This window comes from Akebia trifoliata, chromosome 6 (assembly GCF_017979445.1).
Source record: "Akebia trifoliata isolate Shusen 1 chromosome 6, ASM1797944v1, whole genome shotgun sequence".
In the NCBI taxonomy this organism is placed as follows: domain Eukaryota; kingdom Viridiplantae; phylum Streptophyta; class Magnoliopsida; order Ranunculales; family Lardizabalaceae; genus Akebia; species Akebia trifoliata.
The window spans coordinates 8,896,857-8,916,658 of NC_141380.1; the positions used below are offsets into that span (position 1 = coordinate 8,896,857).

At 34.4% G+C, this 19,802-nt stretch overlaps 1 protein-coding gene across 1 annotated transcript; it reads left to right on the forward strand.

Annotated features, from left to right (window-relative positions):
• Window positions 1-9,180: 9,180 nt before the first annotated feature.
• Window positions 9,181-17,279, forward strand: LOC147400104 (beta-fructofuranosidase, insoluble isoenzyme 1-like). Its single transcript, XM_086445711.1, has 7 exons — window positions 9,181-9,429; window positions 13,012-13,020; window positions 13,121-13,983; window positions 15,611-15,769; window positions 15,884-16,122; window positions 16,752-16,845; window positions 16,953-17,279. Exons 1-7 carry the CDS (start codon window positions 9,249-9,251, stop codon window positions 17,130-17,132), a joined length of 1,725 nt encoding a protein of 574 aa, XP_086301837.1. The 5' UTR covers window positions 9,181-9,248; the 3' UTR covers window positions 17,133-17,279.
• Window positions 17,280-19,802: the final 2,523 nt, after the last annotated feature.

Below are 19,802 nucleotides of genomic sequence, written 5' to 3' on the forward strand. Positions count from 1 at the left end.
GTTGTGGAGATGATGATTTAGGGGTATGTTGTGGAGATGAGTGTTGAAGATGCTGTTATCGATAAGATGGTTCAGGGAGATGTTGTGGAGAACAAGGTTCAGGAAGAGGTTAAGGAGAGTAGGAAAGATGAAGAGATGAGAAAGAATGAAGACGATGATGGTAAGGAGGTGAAGAGACTCAAAACTTATTCAATAAGGGACCTCATAAAACTTGTAGTAAGTTTTCAAAAATGTTCGTTATTTAGAAAACAATGTGACTTTTTTAGAGGGAAGAGTATCTTTACTTGAATAAAATAAAAAAAATGAGGATGGGTGAGGGAATGATGATGTGGATAATGCTGAAAAAGATGGTGGGGGTGATGTTGAAAAGGTTGGTGGTTCTAGGATAAAGGGGTGGAAGATGGTGGTGGTAATGCTGAGAAGGATGGAGCTAGTGAGGACATAAAGGATGGGGTGGATAGGAGGGTTGAGGAGGATGTTCTAGAGAGGATGGTACAGGGGATGTTGAGATGACTACGGAAAATAAGGATCTAGAGGCTGGTGGTGTAGGTGGTGCTAATAGTGATGGTGGGGAAGGTGATGCTGAGAAGGATGTACTAGGGACGGATATCATAATCTCTCCTTATGTCCTTGAGTATGTCACATGCTATATATTGTGGATTGTCTTTCAATTTACTTATGACTAACTTTGAGACTAATTTCTTGATTGCTTGAGGGTGATCAGTCTTAGAAGCAATTTCACCACATGTATGTCAATTTGTAATTATCTTTATTGTGAACTTTGGATTAATTAGAACTGTTGATGCATGTAACCTCCATGGACACCCATCGATTTTGTACTTTGAAATTATCCGAACGGAGTCATTTTTAATGGAGATCATAACAAAATTGTGAGCTATTGTGTATTGCCTAAACACATGATGAAGATCTTCCCTGTCACTAAATTTTTGTCCCATGCTAAGAATATTATCTTCCCAAAATTTTAACAACAAATGTAAGGCCAATTGGTTGTTTTCTGATCGTGGTGGTTGTTAACTATCAATGGCTTTCTCACTTTCTATTAAAGTCATAGATGTTATAGCTTTTGAACTTTGGAATCTTAGAGGTGGATCCAATTAAAACATACAATATATATAGTTTCTATTAACCTACATAAATCAATCAAAGAAGACAAAGTTTTATCCGTTGAAAGGTTGATCAAAACTCTGTTGTTATCAGACATGGAATACTTCAAACAAATATCTTCCTTTGATATATTTGTGATTTTAGCAACTCTTTCTTTAAATGATGAGAATATATTATTGTTGTGTATGTGATATAATTCAGAACTACCATCACCCTCAATGTAAGTCCTGGAACCATGTTCCTCATTCATTGAAAAATTACCACCATATCTCAAAATAATATATAAACTCTTTTCAAACATGATGTTATGATTCCTATTGCATAAAAAAATAATTATTATATAGAACACATGAGGTGAATTGTCATTTAATTAAAAAGTTAAAGTGGATGTGATCATTCACTAAAGGTACAGTTGCATAAAAAATCTATATTAATTAGAACCGAGTTCGACGGTTTTAATATTATTTAATACCGAACTCAATGGTAATTAAAAAAGCATCGGGTTCAATAATATTATTTAGTATCGAATTCGACGGTAATTAAATTACCATCGAGTTCATAATAGTATTAGTATGAACTCGACGTTGTAACTGATTTTTGTTCAATTTTGCAGTTTTGGGTTCCAACACAATTTTTTCATCAAAACAAAAAAATGAAACGAAATGAATAAATCGTAAACCCTTTATAAACCATCTATTTACTTGGGTTTTGACCTAGATCTATTATATTCATAGAAAACAAGTATAAAAAAAATATTTAAAAACTTACCTCTTGAGTCAATTTTATCGTAGAGTAGATTGGTAAGAAGAACTTGAGGGCATGAGAGTAATATCGATCTATTAGAGGGGTTTGAGAGTAATATCGATCTATTAGAGGGGTTTCTAAGGCTCTATATCATCAAGAATCAATGAAAGGGCAATTCTGACATTTCACATGCCAAAAATGGTGAAAATGGTCATCAGAGATCATTTAGAAAGAAAAAGTTTACTAAATGTCCTATTCAACTAAATCAGAAAACTTAGGTACTATTTAGAAAGAAATCCCTCTACGAGGGTCCTTTAAGTAATTTTTCCAAAAAAATCCCCGAGATTTGCTTCACTATGTGAATCTATAGAAGAATGTAGGTACATCACACAATTATTACTTTTTGAACGGTATATCATACAATTATTGAACTAGTTAAATACATAATTAATTAGACCATAATAATTTAATTTATTATAAGATAAAATTGCTTATCCAAGACTTAGGTTGGAACTCACCAGGGATTAGCTGAGGTAGGGAGGGATTGGGTATACTCCCCAAATCCTGACTTCAAGTCTTTATATACCCCTCTATAGCAATGTGGCTGCTTAAATGGTATCACGTAATCGGATATTGGATAAAGCCTGACACTCAAGAATTAGTTCTGATGGATAAGATTGCCCCATGGGTTGGACAAATCCCAATGGACTTTAGCCAACCCGCAAGAGATAACTTATTCCAAAAACAAAACAAAAAAAAAGGCCTAGGAGGGATTTTTCAACCTGTGGTATGAGTAGAAACTTGAATCAAACAGGCTGAAGAGCCAAATTGGAGTGGACACTTGGTCTAAGTACCTCTGTGATGCAGTATTTTTTTTTTTACAAGTAGTTTTTTAAGATTCTTAAATATTTTCTATTATGTTCATAGCGTCACGAAGAAAAGCAATTCAAACTAAGTTTGCGTCACATCAAGCTGAATTGATGGCCTAGATCAAATTTTTTTTATGTTTTAAAAGATTCCCCACATCATAAGTTCAAATACACATGTGATGTTTATGCCTAAATAAAACAACATTTTACTTTTAAAAAATAGAGTTGTTATTGCCATACCAACTTTTACTAATGCCACACCAATTCTTATGTAAATCACCAAAGAATTGCACACAATTTGTGTGGTGATAGTAAAAGATGGTGTACATTTTGAAGAATTTACAATTCCAGGTCATTGTTCATTTTAAAACAATGTTAGAGATTTTAAAGTGACAATTTTGCAGGCTTAAAGTGCAATTTCGTAGGTTTCTTTGGGGGGGGGGGGGGGGGGAATCACTTCAAACCTGCAATCTCTTCACTTGAAAAACCTGCTATTTCACACGATCATGTTTTGGTAATTAAAATGAATAGTAAGCCAGAATTGTAAGTTCGTCAAAATTTGGTCACAAAATGCTAATTTGCCCTAATTAATTCTAATAAGAGAGTACGTGCAAGTTCAAGGTTGGATTAAGGTAGTGAGGGTTTTTATGATCTAACTTACAATGGTAAAAACTTGATTTTAGGCAAAATTGAATGGAGGCACAAGATTCATTCATGAGAACTCAAACGGTGATGATGTTCTTGAAGTAGTTGTATGCATGCAAATTTTAAGGAAGTTCTTACATATTTCATAAATGAAGAAAAGCCCATAGGAGTCATAAATGGGTTCACACACCTTACATTGAGCCCTTTGAATAGGGATTGGTCTCCTTTAACTTGGATTTTGGGCTTTCGAAGATAAAGCCCGTTTTCAAAAAAGTTCAAGTGTCCACCTTAGATATTGGGCCATTCACCCAACCAATGGGTTAGCCCATGGTTAATTCTAGAACACACTGAAATAGGTCAGATCAATAATCAAATGCTATTTAAACCAATTATGTAAAATCCAGTTAAGTTATGGGCATAATTGAAATTGTCCACCTACCTTGAGTTTATAAATATCAAAGCTTAGGCCATTTGGGAGGATCCTTGGATCACATCACGTAAAGATACCACAGAAGATCAAACACCAAGCCAACATCTACAAATCCAAATATCCTTCCCAATTAATCAAGCGTGAAACCCATTGAGGACAAAACCACATGTCACATTTGTTTTTCTATTTGATTGTTAATCAAAGGAAAACACATTTTTGATAGTGTACTAAGATATGTACCATTTTATCAAAAATCAATATAAAAAAAATTATTTACAATCTAATTTCACGCATTTCGAGATAGCTCGTGAAACTTGTTGTCGACAGTAGCATTAAACAACAATGTTGAAAACTTAGATAGGAATGAAAGCAAGTGGAGTAAGAAAAAGCTAAAAAGAGTGATATCTCACACCTTTGGTAATATTGGATCAAGAACAGGGGACAACAATTTGTTACAATATTTTTTACAACGCTCATCCTTTGAAAATAACATTATTATTGATTTGAAAATCATTATTAGATAGAGAAGGCTCATACATTTCGATTAAAAGACGAAGAGAAAAAAAAATTCAACTTTAAATAGGGATGATGGCACTTTCGTAATTTGAATTTCGATAACTTGTGATTTTCTGCATTCAAATGAAGGAAATTAGAATTGGCCCAATTACGAAAGTTTCTCACAATAAAATTTCCCATATATCATAAGCTTTAGTGTAGTTTTATTCTCTCTAGGCTTCGTGCATAATTGGGTGAGAATGCTGCTTTGACAGTGACTTTGTTTGTGCTTAATCTTATGTAGAGATTTCTGTAGATTTTCTTCTCTCTAGACTTTGCATTTTATCGATTAAAAAAGATTTTTTGATTTCTAAAAAAAGACTTTAGACTTGATTTTTTCTCTAATTGGAATCCAAATCTCTTGAAGAACTTTGTTTTATCTATGGAAGATGGCTTGAAAGCTTCTTCTTTTCTGGAGGCAGAGGTTCTGTCTTCTGAGAGAAAATGATCCTGATCTTTTTAAAATAAGGGAGGCTTTGGTATTTATAGGCTTAAAGAGAATTTAGTTTTTCAATTATGCCCCAATTTGAAAGACTTTGATTGGTTTATTTAAAAGTCAAACTCGTCCAAATCTGATTTAAAAGATTTTATGGACTTTTGGTGAGTCAAACTCATTTATTTGGGTGTGTGGCCCAATACTTCACTTACATTTATTTTGGACCATGGGCTTTATCTATGAAGACCCAAAACCTCCGTTTTTAGAAAGGCAATCCATGAGTCCTAATTAAAATGTAAAGGCCCAAATGTGATTTTAGGGATTTTCTCAATAATTTAGAGAGTTGCAAAGTCTCTTAAAAAATTTGGTACCTACAACAACATCCTTTTCAAGTCCCCTAACATTGATGTCTAATGTTCCATGTGAGATAAAGCAATAAAGTATGAAATTAAAGAGGTAGACTTCATAAACCACAAAAGTTCAGAATATCCTACACCAGTCGTACAAAAGATTCTAATAGACTGATGTTGTCTGCTTGGTTACTGGGTTATTTTGAGTAAACACTCTTGGTTTTGGTGAAAATTAAAGATGTCTTTAAGAACCACTATATGACTGTTAGGGTATGTTTGATTGCATATGGAAAATAGGGTGGAAAATGACATTCAAGTATTTGATTGCACATGGAAATGAAAATTCATTTTCTACCTCAACCAAAAAGTCCACCAAAACATGGATGTCACTTTCCCACCTATATGGGTGGGAAAGTGAAATCCACCCAAATTTTCCATCATCAATTCTTCCACACTCATATCTTCTTCTTCCCTACCATCACTACCACCATCACAATAACCTCGTTGCCGTCACTGTCATCACCATCTCCAACCACTTTTTCTCTCTTTTTCTCTCTTTCTCTCTCTCATACACACACACACACACACATCTCCTCCGCCATCACCACCACCACCACGCTCTCCCCTCATCTTTCTCATCATCTTCTTCCTCACTTACCTCTACCGCCACCATCATCACCGCCGTCACCACCACCACCACCACATTCTCCCCCCTCCCTCTTCCTCTTCCCCTTCCTCTCCTCTCATCTTTTTTCTCCTCCTCCTCCTCTCATTTTTCTTCTTCTTTTTTTCCATATAATTTTTGTATTATTTTATCCAAGTATAATCAAACAATAGAATTTGATTTTCCAACCCTACCTATTTTTCACCACTATTTTTCCATGGATTTCAAATTTCATGAAAAGTCACTTTCCATGCAATCAAACATATCCTTAGAGGAAATTTGGTAGGAAAATATTTATTCCTGAAAAATACAAATTTCAGATGTATGATTTGATTTTTTTTCTATAGAAATCCATTTCTCCACAAAATGTTATGTGTCCCTTCAACAAGAAAATTCTTACCCAATCCCCCAAAGAAAATGAGTTTATTATTGTTATTCTCACATGATAACACACTCACCCCCAAAACTAAAATCCAACTCTCTTATTGATATTTTCTCAATCAAATATCAGAAGTTAGTTTCCTAACAAACTCATTTTCCTATAAACAAATTCATTTTCCCCAAAACTAAAAAAATGCATATAGCCATAACTTTCTTTCTTAACTCATTAACCTCATCTTGACAAAAACCTTTCACATTTTTCCCTAAAACCCAATGCCTCCAATCTTCCTAAAATTCATATCTTATTCTTGAGATTTTAAGATTGAAGGATATAGAATTTTCAAATCAAAGATAACGATCAAGATACAATGAATTTTTTTTTTTTTTTAAATCTTTTCTGAGTTAAGGTTGGGAAGAGGGATAAAGGGTTTTTTTGTGAAAGTTGAAGAAGAGGGCACTTCAGTCATATTATATTAATCTTAATGGAAGACCAAAGTCAAGAGATATGTCATTAGTTTGTAATTTCTGGAGGTATCTCTAATTTTTACAAAAATTGAGAGGGGTACCTCAAAATTATTACCCTACAATAACTACTATTAGGATAAATGTAACCAAAAGTCTACCTGGTTAACTACTATTACGATAAACATCCAACCTGTAATCTATATGGTCGGGACTCGGTACTCGGTATTTGTAAGTTTTATGCTACAACCTGTCAATAAAAGGAGAGGGAGTTAAAACAGATATTGTACAGTTGATACTGTACATTCGATGCACCATATTATACTGCTCAGTTTATGGTCAAATGACTCTTGGAAGACGGACCCATAAATTAGAGCCATGTGTAGAAAGAAGAAGGTTTACTGTACATAATTTTCGTACAGCTGTTCCACACGGGATCACAACCTGACCAAGTCTGTATCTGCTAGATTCCTAGTTTAATTTCACTAGAATCACGGTTAAATTTCATTCTAAAATCGCACCAACTTTTTTTTAATAACACACCCATTAACAAAATTTAAATAAGGATACAAACACATTATTTATTATGTCCACTAACAACAACAAACCTCCCCCCACCCCAAAAAAAAAAAAAAAAATCTCATGCAGGTGTTTGGAGTTGAAATTTTAATCCAAAAATATTAAAGATGACATAAAAATCCACTTCATGTAAAACATCATTCCATTCTAAGGATGTAAATGGGTTAGTTTTGATTCAGTTTCGATTCCAATTCTCAAATCAATGGATCCACGGAACGATAAAAGGGATCTATTGTGTCTTACCTAACACTAATTGATTCCAATAAAAAGAGAATCAATTTTAATTCTAATTGAATGGGTACCCATTAATAGACACCCCTATACCATATGTCATATTATATAAATATTTTTTCTTTTTTAAAAAATTGTTGATTATTTATATCTTAAAAAAATATTAATGATTATTGCACTTAGAAAACTACAATAGTATAATTGTGAAAAATATAAAATGTCGTAATAATTACAGCTTGAAACATAAAAGGTAAATTATACTTCAATTGTCAAAATATATTAAATATTTTTTTTAACAATAATAAACTAGTAATATTGATCGAAAATTATTTGATTGTAGATAATCAATTCATACCAGGAGTGATATGTTTATCTATTCCATGACCAAGTTATGGTCATGGAATAGATAAACATATATATATATATATTTTAACGTGGTGATGGTAGTGATAATTTGATCATGTAAAACCGTAACTCCATAATTTGAACATTTCTACTTAGCATACCCAAAATGTGTGGACTCCAACTTTTAGTTATTACATTTCTACTAAATTGAAAATTAGTAACAATAATATAATAGAGGGGGATTGATTAGTAATTTAGCATTCTCTCCCTTTAAAAGAGAACATTAGGTTTGATATTTTCCTATATTTAGAAGAGAGAATTCAAAGAGTGAAGACCATGACATCAATATTGATATGAATATTCGATCACTTTGATGAGTTGTTGTGAGTAGTGGTATTTCATGCCATTATCATCTTATTTAAATGACTTATGTTAGCTTTTTTATAAGTCGTGTTGGGGTGACACAAACGGAGACATAGGGTCAACAAAATGATGCGGTGTCGTGCACATTACTGTAAATATTTTTTTGTAAGATACGAAAGCATCTACGGTTATCTGCGCACCCCCACATCAATTTTGTCACCCTTGTGTTTCCTTTGTATCATTTCAGCATTTTCCTTTTTCTTATTAGATTTTTCTTTCGAAAAATATTGAAATGACAAAAAGAATTTATTGCAATTCTCAGAAGTCTAACATGAGATGTGCACATAACCATAAATGTGTTTCCTTATGATACAAGTAAAAATCATCTATGGTTATTTATGCATGTGCAAGTCAAAATTGTGAGAATCACACTAAATCCTGTATCACCCCCAGCACGACTCTTTTTGTTAATGATGTTTATGGGTTTGATAAAGAATTTAAGAAATTGAGACGTAATAAGTAAAAATGTTGAGGTGCAAATAGATTTCCTCTTTCCCAATTACAACACCCAACTCTAAGAAGATAATAAAGTTTCCGATGGATGACTTAGCGATTTTGACAAGAAAAACACTTTTCTTACCAATGTAGTAAGATTTCAAATCTTACAAGGATCGCTAGGACCACACAGATTACCATATTTGCAATCCAACACAACAACCTTTAGATTCCGTGGAATCTTACTTAGTTAGTCAAGTGAGGCTGACTATTTTGACAATGTATCCCAAGGACTAAGTCAGATAATATGATATATGGAAAACTGGAGTCTGATAGAAAAATAACTGCGAGAAGTACTAGATCTACAAGTTAAACGAAAATATCGCGAGAATTATACTAAAAAATAAAGGGTTCCAAGAGTCCCGTTTCTATATATTGGACACAATGTCAAACTTATCTCCTAACTCCTCTCCTATAAATACTTCTTCTTTTACACCCTTTTTGAAAAAAATTATTATTATTATTGTAAAACCTCTCTCTCTCTCTCTCTCTCTCTCTTTATCGACTCTCGCCAATGGCGATTTCGAGAGTTCCGGTTTGGATTGTAATAATCTTCTCTTTCAATCTCATAAGCAACAATGGCGTCGAAGCATCTCACAAGGTTTACCCAGAATACCAATCTCTTATGGTAGAAACAGTCATCGAAGAACAAAGAACAGGGTACCATTTTCAACCCCCGAGGAACTGGATCAACGGTCAGTAATTTTTTTTTTTCAGTAATTTTTTTTATTATTAGAGGGTGCGTAATGCACATCCATCCCTAATTTTTAGGGCTGTGCTAACATGCACCGTCAAGATTATCTACCTTACAAGTCGTAATCTTGCTGAATGGCTAAGAAACACTAACATGCGCCAGGTAGTTCATGGTACCGTACCTCTGTAACTTGAACATAGTTTTCTATTACATTTTTTTTTTTTTTTTTACTTCAGAATTTATGTTAGATCCATTGGTCCCCTATTTAGCCAAGCTATTAGAATAATGGGTTGATCTCAGCCGTTAAAAAAATCAATTTTTTTTATCACTAATGGTGTAATCTTGATTGGTGTGAAAGAAAATTAATTTTACTGAGAAAATGTGAGATAATCAAATTGGGTTGATCTTTGGGTTTCAATGAGAAACAGATCATTGACGCCATCTGTATCTGATGGTTGTTAGATGGGACCCATTGGTGGACCCCGTATTCTTAGCCTTATATTACTTTTTAGGAAAATTACCAAAACAGTTTTCTACGGTTATTATCTGGATGATTTTATGAATTTATTATTATGCCATTTGTTGAATGTATGTTCCATCTGGACCTGATTGTTGTTAAATGGGACCCATTGATGGACCCCGTATTCTTATCCATATATTACTTTTTGGAAAATTACCAAAATAGGTCATTATATGGATAATTTGGTGAATTTACCTTTATGCCCTTAGTTATATGTAATTCACATAAAAGGGTAAAAATGTAAATGTTCGCAACTTTTTGGTATGAATAATTATTATAGTGTGATGCATTTGACTGTTTTAGTAAATATTAATCTTGCCCTTTTTCAGGAAGACCCTTCTTTTTTAATAAAATTTTGTATTTATCCAAAAAAACAATCTACATTTCTTATAAAATTTTATTTCATAAAAAAAAAAAAAAAAAAAAAAAAAAAGCAAATTTGATAATTTATGTTCATTAAATTCTTTTCATTAATTAATTATAGTTATATCCTTATTTGATATATTCTAAATATTTCTTTAATTGGAATATATCCAAAATTGTAAGATTAGAGGTAAGAGATAATAATTTTTTGAGGCCCCCTCTCACATACATCTCTATCACAGAACCGTAGATCATTTGCATCGGAATACGTAAAATCATAAGTTTTGTTCTTGTGTATCTCGAGGCAAATGATATACGATTCTGTGATGGAGGGCATAGGGGCGTCACATTATCACAACTCATGAATATAATAAGAGTTTAACTCAAGATTGTGTTGGAGTAAAATTGAAACGGACATCGTTTCACACATTTTCCTTAACTAAATGAGTCCAACTAGTCTTATTAAGATAATGAGGAAAAAAGGCCTTACTAAACCTCGTCCACCAACAAAAGGACCTCGAGAATTGTAAAATAAATTCTCGAGATGCATAACAAAACTCGAGGTCTTGTTCTATACATCTCGAAGTTTTATGGACTATCGATGAGGCTTAGTAAGCCCTAATTCCTCACTATCTCATTAAGTAAAGGGTTTCTCTAACTAAATTACCTTTCTAAAAATACGTAATAAAAAATTATCCGGCATCTGAGGTTGGTGTGCTCCAACTGATTTCTGGCGACACAATTACTTTCACCTATTAGTGGACCCCCTTAGTCATATTGTTTTATATTTTAGTATATTATTAAAAATAGAATCTTATGTGCTTTGTCTTTTGGAAAATTACTTAAAGGACCCTCGTTGAAGGGTTTATTTTTAAATATGCCCGAAGTTTTGCACTTTAGCTTGATGGGATGTTTTGTACACTTTTTCTTTCTTAATGGTCCCTCATATTGTCTAGTTCATAATTTTTACCATCGAACTCGACGTTTTTTTTTATTTAATATCAAGTTCACATTTTTTACTGTCAAACTCACCATTATTTATTGTCGAGTTCACCACATTTTTAAATAAAAAATGATGAACTCATCATTGGTAAAATACACCCATTTTCAATTTTCAAGCTTTACCAACTAAAATACATAGAAAGATCAACTAAAAACTTGAGCTAACAACTTGTTTAAATGATTTCAACCCAAAAGAATCATTATTGTTTGATTTTCATCCAAAAATTTAAAAAAAAAAAAAAGTAAAAAACTCTAATTTTTTGTATACATGTTCACAATATTTGAAAAAACTCTTGAAAATGACTTTTCTTCTTTCGTAAATTCTTTTTGACAAAATGAAATCATTGAAACTCAATTGAAGTGTCAAAAATCCAATTTTTGGATGAAAACAATGATTTCAAATGATTAGGGTATTCAATTGTGAGAAATGTGGGAGATAAGGTCCAAGGACCATTTTAAAAAAAAAAAAGTTTACTAAATATCCTACCAAGCAACCCCTGAAAACTTAGGGACTATTTAGAAAGAAGTCCTTCCGCGATGGTCTTTCAAGTAATTTTCCCTTGTCTTTTTCACATTTTTGTTTTGATTCAGTTCCAAACCTGAACAAAAATAGCAGAATGACATCGGATTAGTTATTGGTACAGAAAAAAAAAAAAAATTCATCTTCTAAGATATGTTTTGATATTCTGTTTCATTGATACTTTTAAATAGAATTAAATAATGAAGCTAACTTTGTTCCATTAATCCTAATTTTTTTAATAAGACTTCGATATATGCCATGATACTCCACAACATTCTACATAAACCAGAAAAATTGAATTCTATTTGTTTTCTTTTTTATTTTTTTTCCATTTAGAGGATATATGATTGTTAAAGAAAATGGTTATCCGTGTTGGATTGCATATCGGCAAATGTTGAAAGAGAGTTGGGTTTTAGGTTTTGGGTTTGGGGCTCGAGAGATCGTTATCTATTATACATTGATAAGGGATTTATGGATTCTGAATAAACGATGAGCCATCGTGGCCCCCTTGGACATCACCTAAATCACCATATTAAATTGGAAGTTGGATCTACATTGGATATCACCTAAATCGCCTTATCTATTCTCGTAAGGAGTAGTAGGAGTACACCATATTAAGGTGCCTTGGATGATCCACATCTTCAAGGCTAGAGCTGATGAGCACACTGTCTTAGAAGTTGAATGAATCAAAATCCATTTTTCTTGTTTCGTCTCCGATCGAAACTCATTTGCTCCCATTTCCACATTTTATAAGTAGGACCAAATTTATTTATTTTTTCCAGCAATTCAGTAGGCTTTCCACATAGCTCTTCTAAATTTCAAATAGTACTCGAGAAAAGAAACATTATCATTTGTTTGTTATTCCCTGTGAAGTAAGAGTTTAATTTTCTGCACTATTATTGCATGGGAGTTTTTGGTGCATTGGTTAGGGAGGTGCACCTCAGTAAAATCTTTATTCATTTGCTAAGTTGAACTTAATTAAGCTTGAACCAAAATGTATAAGAATTGTGTCATGAACCCCGCCTCCCGTCTTGTTGTTGCTGTTGTTGTTGTTTCTGTTGTCGGTAAGCTGAATTTATTTTTCTTGTTTTTTCAACTGCAACGGTGTCTGACTTATTTGTCTTTCTTTCCTTCATTGAATGGCATTCTAATTTTTGCGACGACAAACGAACCAACAGACCCAAATGGTAAGTTAACAATCTAAGAATTATTAGTCTTTTCTTTTTTTATCCACATTTTATCTATAATAATTCTTTCTCTTCAATTTGATTCCAACAAATGAAACAGGCCCTATGTATTACAATGGCATCTACCATCTTTTCTACCAATACAACCCCAAGGGTGCTGTGTGGGGCAACATTGTGTGGGCCCATTCCATATCTAAGGATTTGATCAATTGGATCCCACTCGAACCAGCGATCTACCCTTCCAAGCCATTTGACATAAATGGGTGTTGGTCAGGCTCGGCCACCATCCTCCCTCCCGACAACAAACCTGCGATCCTCTACACTGGCCTCGACCCACAGCATAGGCAAGTACAGAACATTGCATTTCCGAAGAACTTATCAGATCCGTACCTTAGGGAATGGACAAAGCCCGATTACAACCCATTGATGCAACCAAACAATGGACTGAATGTAAGCGCGTTTCGAGACCCCACAACAGCGTGGTTGGGCAAAGATGGGCATTGGAGAGTATTGGTTGGGAACCTGAGGAAGCATAGGGGCATGGCTCTATTATATAGGAGTAGAGATTTTGTTAATTGGACTTTAGCGAAACATCCGATCCACTCTGCACCAAATACGGGTATGTGGGAGTGTCCCGATTTCTATCCTGTCGCGTTGAATGGGGAGAATAAAGGAATAGATACATCGGTAGAAGGGAATCACGTTAGGCATGTTTTGAAGGTGAGCCTTGATTTAAGAAGGTTCGAGTACTACACAATTGGTACTTATTTTCAGAAGAAGGATCGATACGTACCTGATAACACTTCGGCTGATAATTCTATGGGGTTGAGGTATGACTATGGGAATTTCTATGCATCTAAAACGTTCTTCGATGCTGGGAAGAATAGGAGGATTTTGTGGGGATGGGCGAACGAGTCTGATACTAAGAAAGACGATAATGAAAAGGGCTGGGCTGGCATTCAGGTAAACTTGTCAGACACACTGATCAGTTAATACTTTTGTGTTTATTTTTGTTCATGGTGTTCTTTTTTGGAATGATTGTTGATGTGAATGAGAAACCCTAGATTTTTTTTTTTTTTATATAAGTAATGAGAAACCCTAGATCCGATGACCAAGGTACTAAAAGTTAGATATCACACTGAACACAAGAAGATTTTGTGATTCGTTAGTGCCGACGTTCAGGGATGAGATGAGGGCAATTCACTCTCTTGAAAAAGATATTAGTCTGAGATTTCTCCCTATACCTCTATGATCCCCACAATCCTGAAACCATGAACTTCCTGTTTGATTGGATATATATATCTATATATATATATAGGGAAATGTTCAACAACAAACATTTTGGCAAAACATTTTTCAAAACATGGGTTAGAGGTTTTGGAATGGGCTGATTTTTGGTGATGATGATTTCCTCATTGATTTTTGGTGAGGATGATTTTTACGATGAGGAAATCATCATCACCAAAAATCAGCCCATTCCAAAACTTCTAACCCCATCAAAAATGGTTTACAAAAAATGGATGGTCCACGATTTTTCAACTTGTAAACATGGGGCTAGAAGTTTTGGAATGGGCTAATTTTTTGTGAGGATGATCTCCTCACCGTACAGATCATCCTCACCAAAAATCAGCCCATTCCAAAACCTCTAACCCATGTTTTGAAAAATGTTTTGCCAAAATGTTTGTTGTTGAACGAGACCCATATATATAATGCTAATGTCCAAGACATCATATGGACGTTAACATTATCCACCACATTCACTTTCCAATGATACCCTTATCTATTTTGTCTTTTAGTGAAAAAGATAAGGATATGTTGGTATTTTTACATAATAAATACTTGTTTTTTTTACATAATAAATGCAAACAAAAGATATTCCTCACAAAAAATCAGCTCATTCCGAAACCTCTAACCCCATCAAAAGTGGTTTACAAAGTGGTAAAAATTAACAGTCCACGATTCTTCAACTTGTAAACCACTTTTGATGGGCTCGAAACTTCTAACCCATACAAGACAAAATGTTGGCTTTGTTTGTTGGCTGTTGAAATTGCCCATATATCCATACATATATATATGGGTAGCGATCCATGGCCAACAGTTTGGCAAACATTTTGGCAAACACATTTTTCAAAACATGGGTTAGAGGACTTGGAATGGGCTGATTTTTGGTGAGGATGATCTCTACGGTGAGGAGATCATCCTCACCAAAAATCAGCTCATTCCAAAACTTCTAACCTCATCAAAAATGGTTTACAAAAAATGGACGGTTCACGATTTTTCAACTTGTAAAATGGGGCTAGAAGTTTTGGAATGAGCTGATTTTTGGTGAGGATGATCTCCTCACCGTAGAGATCATCCTCACCAAAAATCAGCCCATTCCAAGACCTCTAACCCATGTTTTGAAAAAGTGTTTGCCAAAATGTTTGCCAAACTGTTGGCCACGGATAGGGACCCTATATATATATATATATATATATTATTAAAATCCAAAATATAAAAATTGCCTATGTTCCTCGATTTGGGTAGAAGTGTTTAGTACATTTTGGACCACTGTATGATGATTAGTTGACATTAAGTACATGTCTTACAGGCAATTCCAAGGACAGTGTGGCTTGACAAAGGTGGAAAACAGCTCCTACAATGGCCAGTCGAAGAAATCAAAACTCTAAGAGGACACAAAGTTGAGCTGAGCGATGTAGACCTCAAGAAGGGGGGACTTGTTGAAGTTCATGGAATTGATCCTGAACAGGTATGTTTCTTAAATACCTCCTCTGAATTCTGTTTTAACTTCACAAAATGTAGCTTCTTTTTTTTGTGGGTCTAAGTTTCCTTCACTCATTGGGTACTTATATGTTCTTCAAAGGCCGACGTTGAAGTAACGTTCCATATACCAAGCTTAAAAGAAGCAGAACCATTCGATCCAACTTGGGTCGACGCCGAACTGGTCTGCGGTCTTAAGGATGCTTCCGTTCAAGGTGGTATCGGGCCCTTTGGCTTGTTAACTTTGGCTTCCAACAACCTAGAGGAATATACTGCTGTTTTCTTCAGGGTTTTCAAAGCTCAGGACAAGCATGTAGTTCTCATGTGCTCTGGTGGTAAAAGGTTAGTTAATAATCTCTTGTAGATTTGGAGCTTAAAATGGGTGGGGTTTTATCTGATATCCGAGAGGTCCGAAACCGATTTTAGCGGTATTGGTTCACCGGAGTATACCCAAATAAAAAAAATGGGTCGAATATGGGTTGATGTCCCTCGATCCGAGTTGGATCCAAATTGGGTGCATCCCTATATCCACTAAGATCCGAATGATATATTGCTTCAAAAATATATTTCAAAATATCATTTTTCTACTGCTTTAATATAACATGAATTCTTATAAAATAAAAAACAATTATAATGGTAAAATAGAGTAGTATAGTAACTAGAAAAGAAATATAGCAAAAATATTGTTGAACAGTCCAAAATGATCAAACCTGACCAACTCGAATCAAGCAATTTGGTCAGGTCGGATCAAATACAGATTTAAAGAAAGAAAAATGATTTGGATATGGATTCGGATCCAGATAAATAAAAAATCAGAACCAAATACAGATACTCAGATCCACCCCAAACCCGGCCCGTCTTAAGCTCCATTTAGATTCTCTTTAACTCAATAAACTTTTTCATATAAAACCATGTCACTTTAATCTACTAACTGCCTTGTGATCTCCATCTCTTGATGTATAAAAAAATAGGTCCTCCTTAAGAGAAACAGGACTATACAAACCATCTTATGGAGGTTTTGTAGATGTTAACTTAGATGATGGAAAGCTTTCCCTTAGGAGTTTGGTATGGCTTTCTATCCTTGTTTCGTTACAATTTACAGTTTCATGTATTTCAAGTACATTTGATGTTCTCGTTTTTGGTTTAAATTTTTTTTGTTGTTGTTGTTACAGATTGATCATTCAGTTGTGGAAAGTTTTGGTGCTGGAGGGAAAACATGCATCACATCTAGGGTTTATCCGACTCTCGCAGCAGGAAAGGATGCCCATTTGTTTGCATTCAACAATGGGACTGAGAACATAACAATAAGGAACCTGAAAGCCTGGAACATGGACAGACCTCAGATGAATTAGGATGGAAAGACCCTGCAATTTTGAGTTATTATATAGTTGTGTATTTAAGATCTTAATGTTATGTGGCAGTCCCCACTTCTTTGTGGTTGATTATTATAATTGCCATGGAATAAAAACCAATATTTTGATGGTTGGTTTATTTTTCAATAGTGTTGCCTTTTATCAATGTTTTTACCTACATTTATGTTTTGAAAATGGTGTGTAGGTTAGTTTATTTGGATCCTCCAAAAATAGCCAGACAACTAAAAAATAACTTGATCAAACGATTTTAAACATTGATGGAGCTTAAGTTTTTATGTAGAAAATTTCATAGATGGATCCAACTATTTGAAATTCTTTGACAAAATCATTGGCCCCAGGAATTCCTAGAGAAATTTTCCTGTCAATAATTGGGAAGAAGAGAGTTTACAGCATCATATATGAATTAGATATTCTTCCTTATTTGAAGAGGTCCTCAACTGTTGTATTTTGAATTCAAGTTGATTATGTTTCCTTTCTTCTTCAAAGAAAATTCCCTTGAGATCTTAGACTAGTTTGCACCCAATATAAATTAGTTATGGTGATAATGATACGCTCTACGTTGGCAAATTCCCCACAATTGGGACCAAAAACTAAAGAATCATTTTCCTACCAAGAAATAACATTTCTGCCAACATTGTAATAGAAAGTGTAACAATTTTGGTCAAGCCCAACTGATTTGCAAAAGACACAAAATCCAAGTGGAATGAGTTATATGTTGCAATGGACTAAATATGATATGACTGTTCTCACCTCAAATTTTGCACATGAAACATTAGGCAATCAAAATGGTTCCCTTACAAATAAGATGATCCATTGTAAGAATCCAATAAAACACAACGGACCATATAAAATGACGCCTTGGACAGACATGAAAACCCCAAATGAAAGAAGCTATAAACTCAATAGTAGCAGAATTTTGACTTGAAGATCAATAAAAAGAACTCAAAAAAAGAATATATACCATCCTTATTTCGCAATCAAATGACATTGATGGAGCACAAATAGATGACAAACTACTTATAAGACTAACAGCAGACTCCAATAGAGTGATTCCTTCTGACCACTGAAGCTTAAAATTAAGGAACTTTTCTTTAGAAAAATTGAGTAGAGAGATGCAAATTGAGATTTTAAGGATGACTAGCCACATCAGACATCCTCCCAAAAGTGAATCTCATTCCCTTTTCCTGCTCTAAAGACAATTCTCCAACGAAATTTTGGATGAATCCTTGGAACACCTTTACAAACCCCACATCCATATGAGCCTCTCGCATTCCCACTTTCCCACCCCCTTGGTTCCAAACCATAATCAGATTGCACAATTCATTTCCACTTTCCACAAATTGTCAAATTTCAACCCAGATCTCCACAGCCATAGAATAAGATTAGAGACATGCCAAGTGGGATGTGCTATTTGTTAGAAATATATGCAACAGGATTTGAAAAGACACAAAAGACGTATCCATGCCTCAAAGGGCAATTGAAACAAAACAAACTTAGACTCTCACCTTACATCCAACCCAATTGTCCTAAAAGTGCGCAAAAGCATTATAGTGATGCAAGGAGTTTGTTCCTAAAATCCACTAAATTTTTATTTGGGTCCATAAGACTACAATTTTTTTAAACTAGTAAACAAATTTTATTAACCAAAGAAAACGGTGGTTGAAATCACCAGCCACAGTACACCAAAGCAACACTTGCAAAACTAAGCCAAGCACAATGACTCCCATCTAAAAACAAACTCCTCAAAAATCATCCCTTTAAAATCCGGGTCAGATTTACTCTACAAAAACAACCACTCCATGACCAAGTCTTGAAAGCTAATACTCACCCTATGGAAGATCCTTTGATTTATTTCTCGCCACATGGCCCAGCATATGGTAAAAGAGGTGAGAGCCCAAAGGGTTCTTTTTCTACCCGAGAACACATTATGGCAACCCAAGGATTTGGCCTAGTGGCAAGCAGAGCCTTGATAAGCACCTCAAGAAAGGTAGGTCAAGTGTTCGAAACCCCCACAAAGCTATGAATTCCTTGGGGCCACCCTCCAGGGTCCCGTTGACCCTGGACTCAACCAGTTGCACGTAGGACTTTCCGAGGGGACAATGCGTGTAACTATGGGATTAGTCTCACCCAAAAGGTGGGGATACCGACGATAAGCAAAACGAAAAACAGAGAGAGAACGCATTATGGCTCCAAGCTTGGAAAAGTGGTAGGACTGAATTTGGAATCACCCAAGAGCACTTGAAAAGGCACAAGCAGTGTTGTCAAATGGTCTATGCGACCAGCATGGGCTGTTTGCATATGCAAAATCGCATATCACATATGCCACGGCATATTCAGCAAAAAAACAATTTGGGAAAAATGCAGAAAAAAAAATATAAAAAAAAAAATGCTAAAAAATTCAGAAAAAATCCAGAAAAATACTTGGTAATTAAGTAATGCATAAATTCTATATTTTCATTCATAAATCATAGTTCATACACCAAAACATGAGAGTTGAGAATGAGTGATGAATGATAATAGTAACTAGTGAGTAAGTGACTTGAGAACTTGAGAGTTGAGAGGCTTGAGAAGAATTGAAGAAAGAAAGAGATTGGAGCTTAAAGAAGGTAGTAGAGAGTAGAGAGTGTGTTGTAGATGAAGTATGGGGAG

What these genes read in the sequence shown, in the direction of transcription:
- LOC147400104 (XM_086445711.1), top strand. Translation starts at nt 9,249, where the DNA reads ATGGCGATTTCGAGAGTTCCGGTTTGGATTGTAATAATCTTCTCTTTC. An exon ending in ATGTGCTCTGGTGGTAAAAG is followed by an intron (nt 16,123 to 16,751) that starts GTTAGTTAATAA and finishes ATAAAAAAATAG; the next exon opens with GTCCTCCTTAAGAGAAACAG. An exon ending in AGCTTTCCCTTAGGAGTTTG is followed by an intron (nt 16,846 to 16,952) that starts GTATGGCTTTCT and finishes TTGTTGTTACAG; the next exon opens with ATTGATCATTCAGTTGTGGA.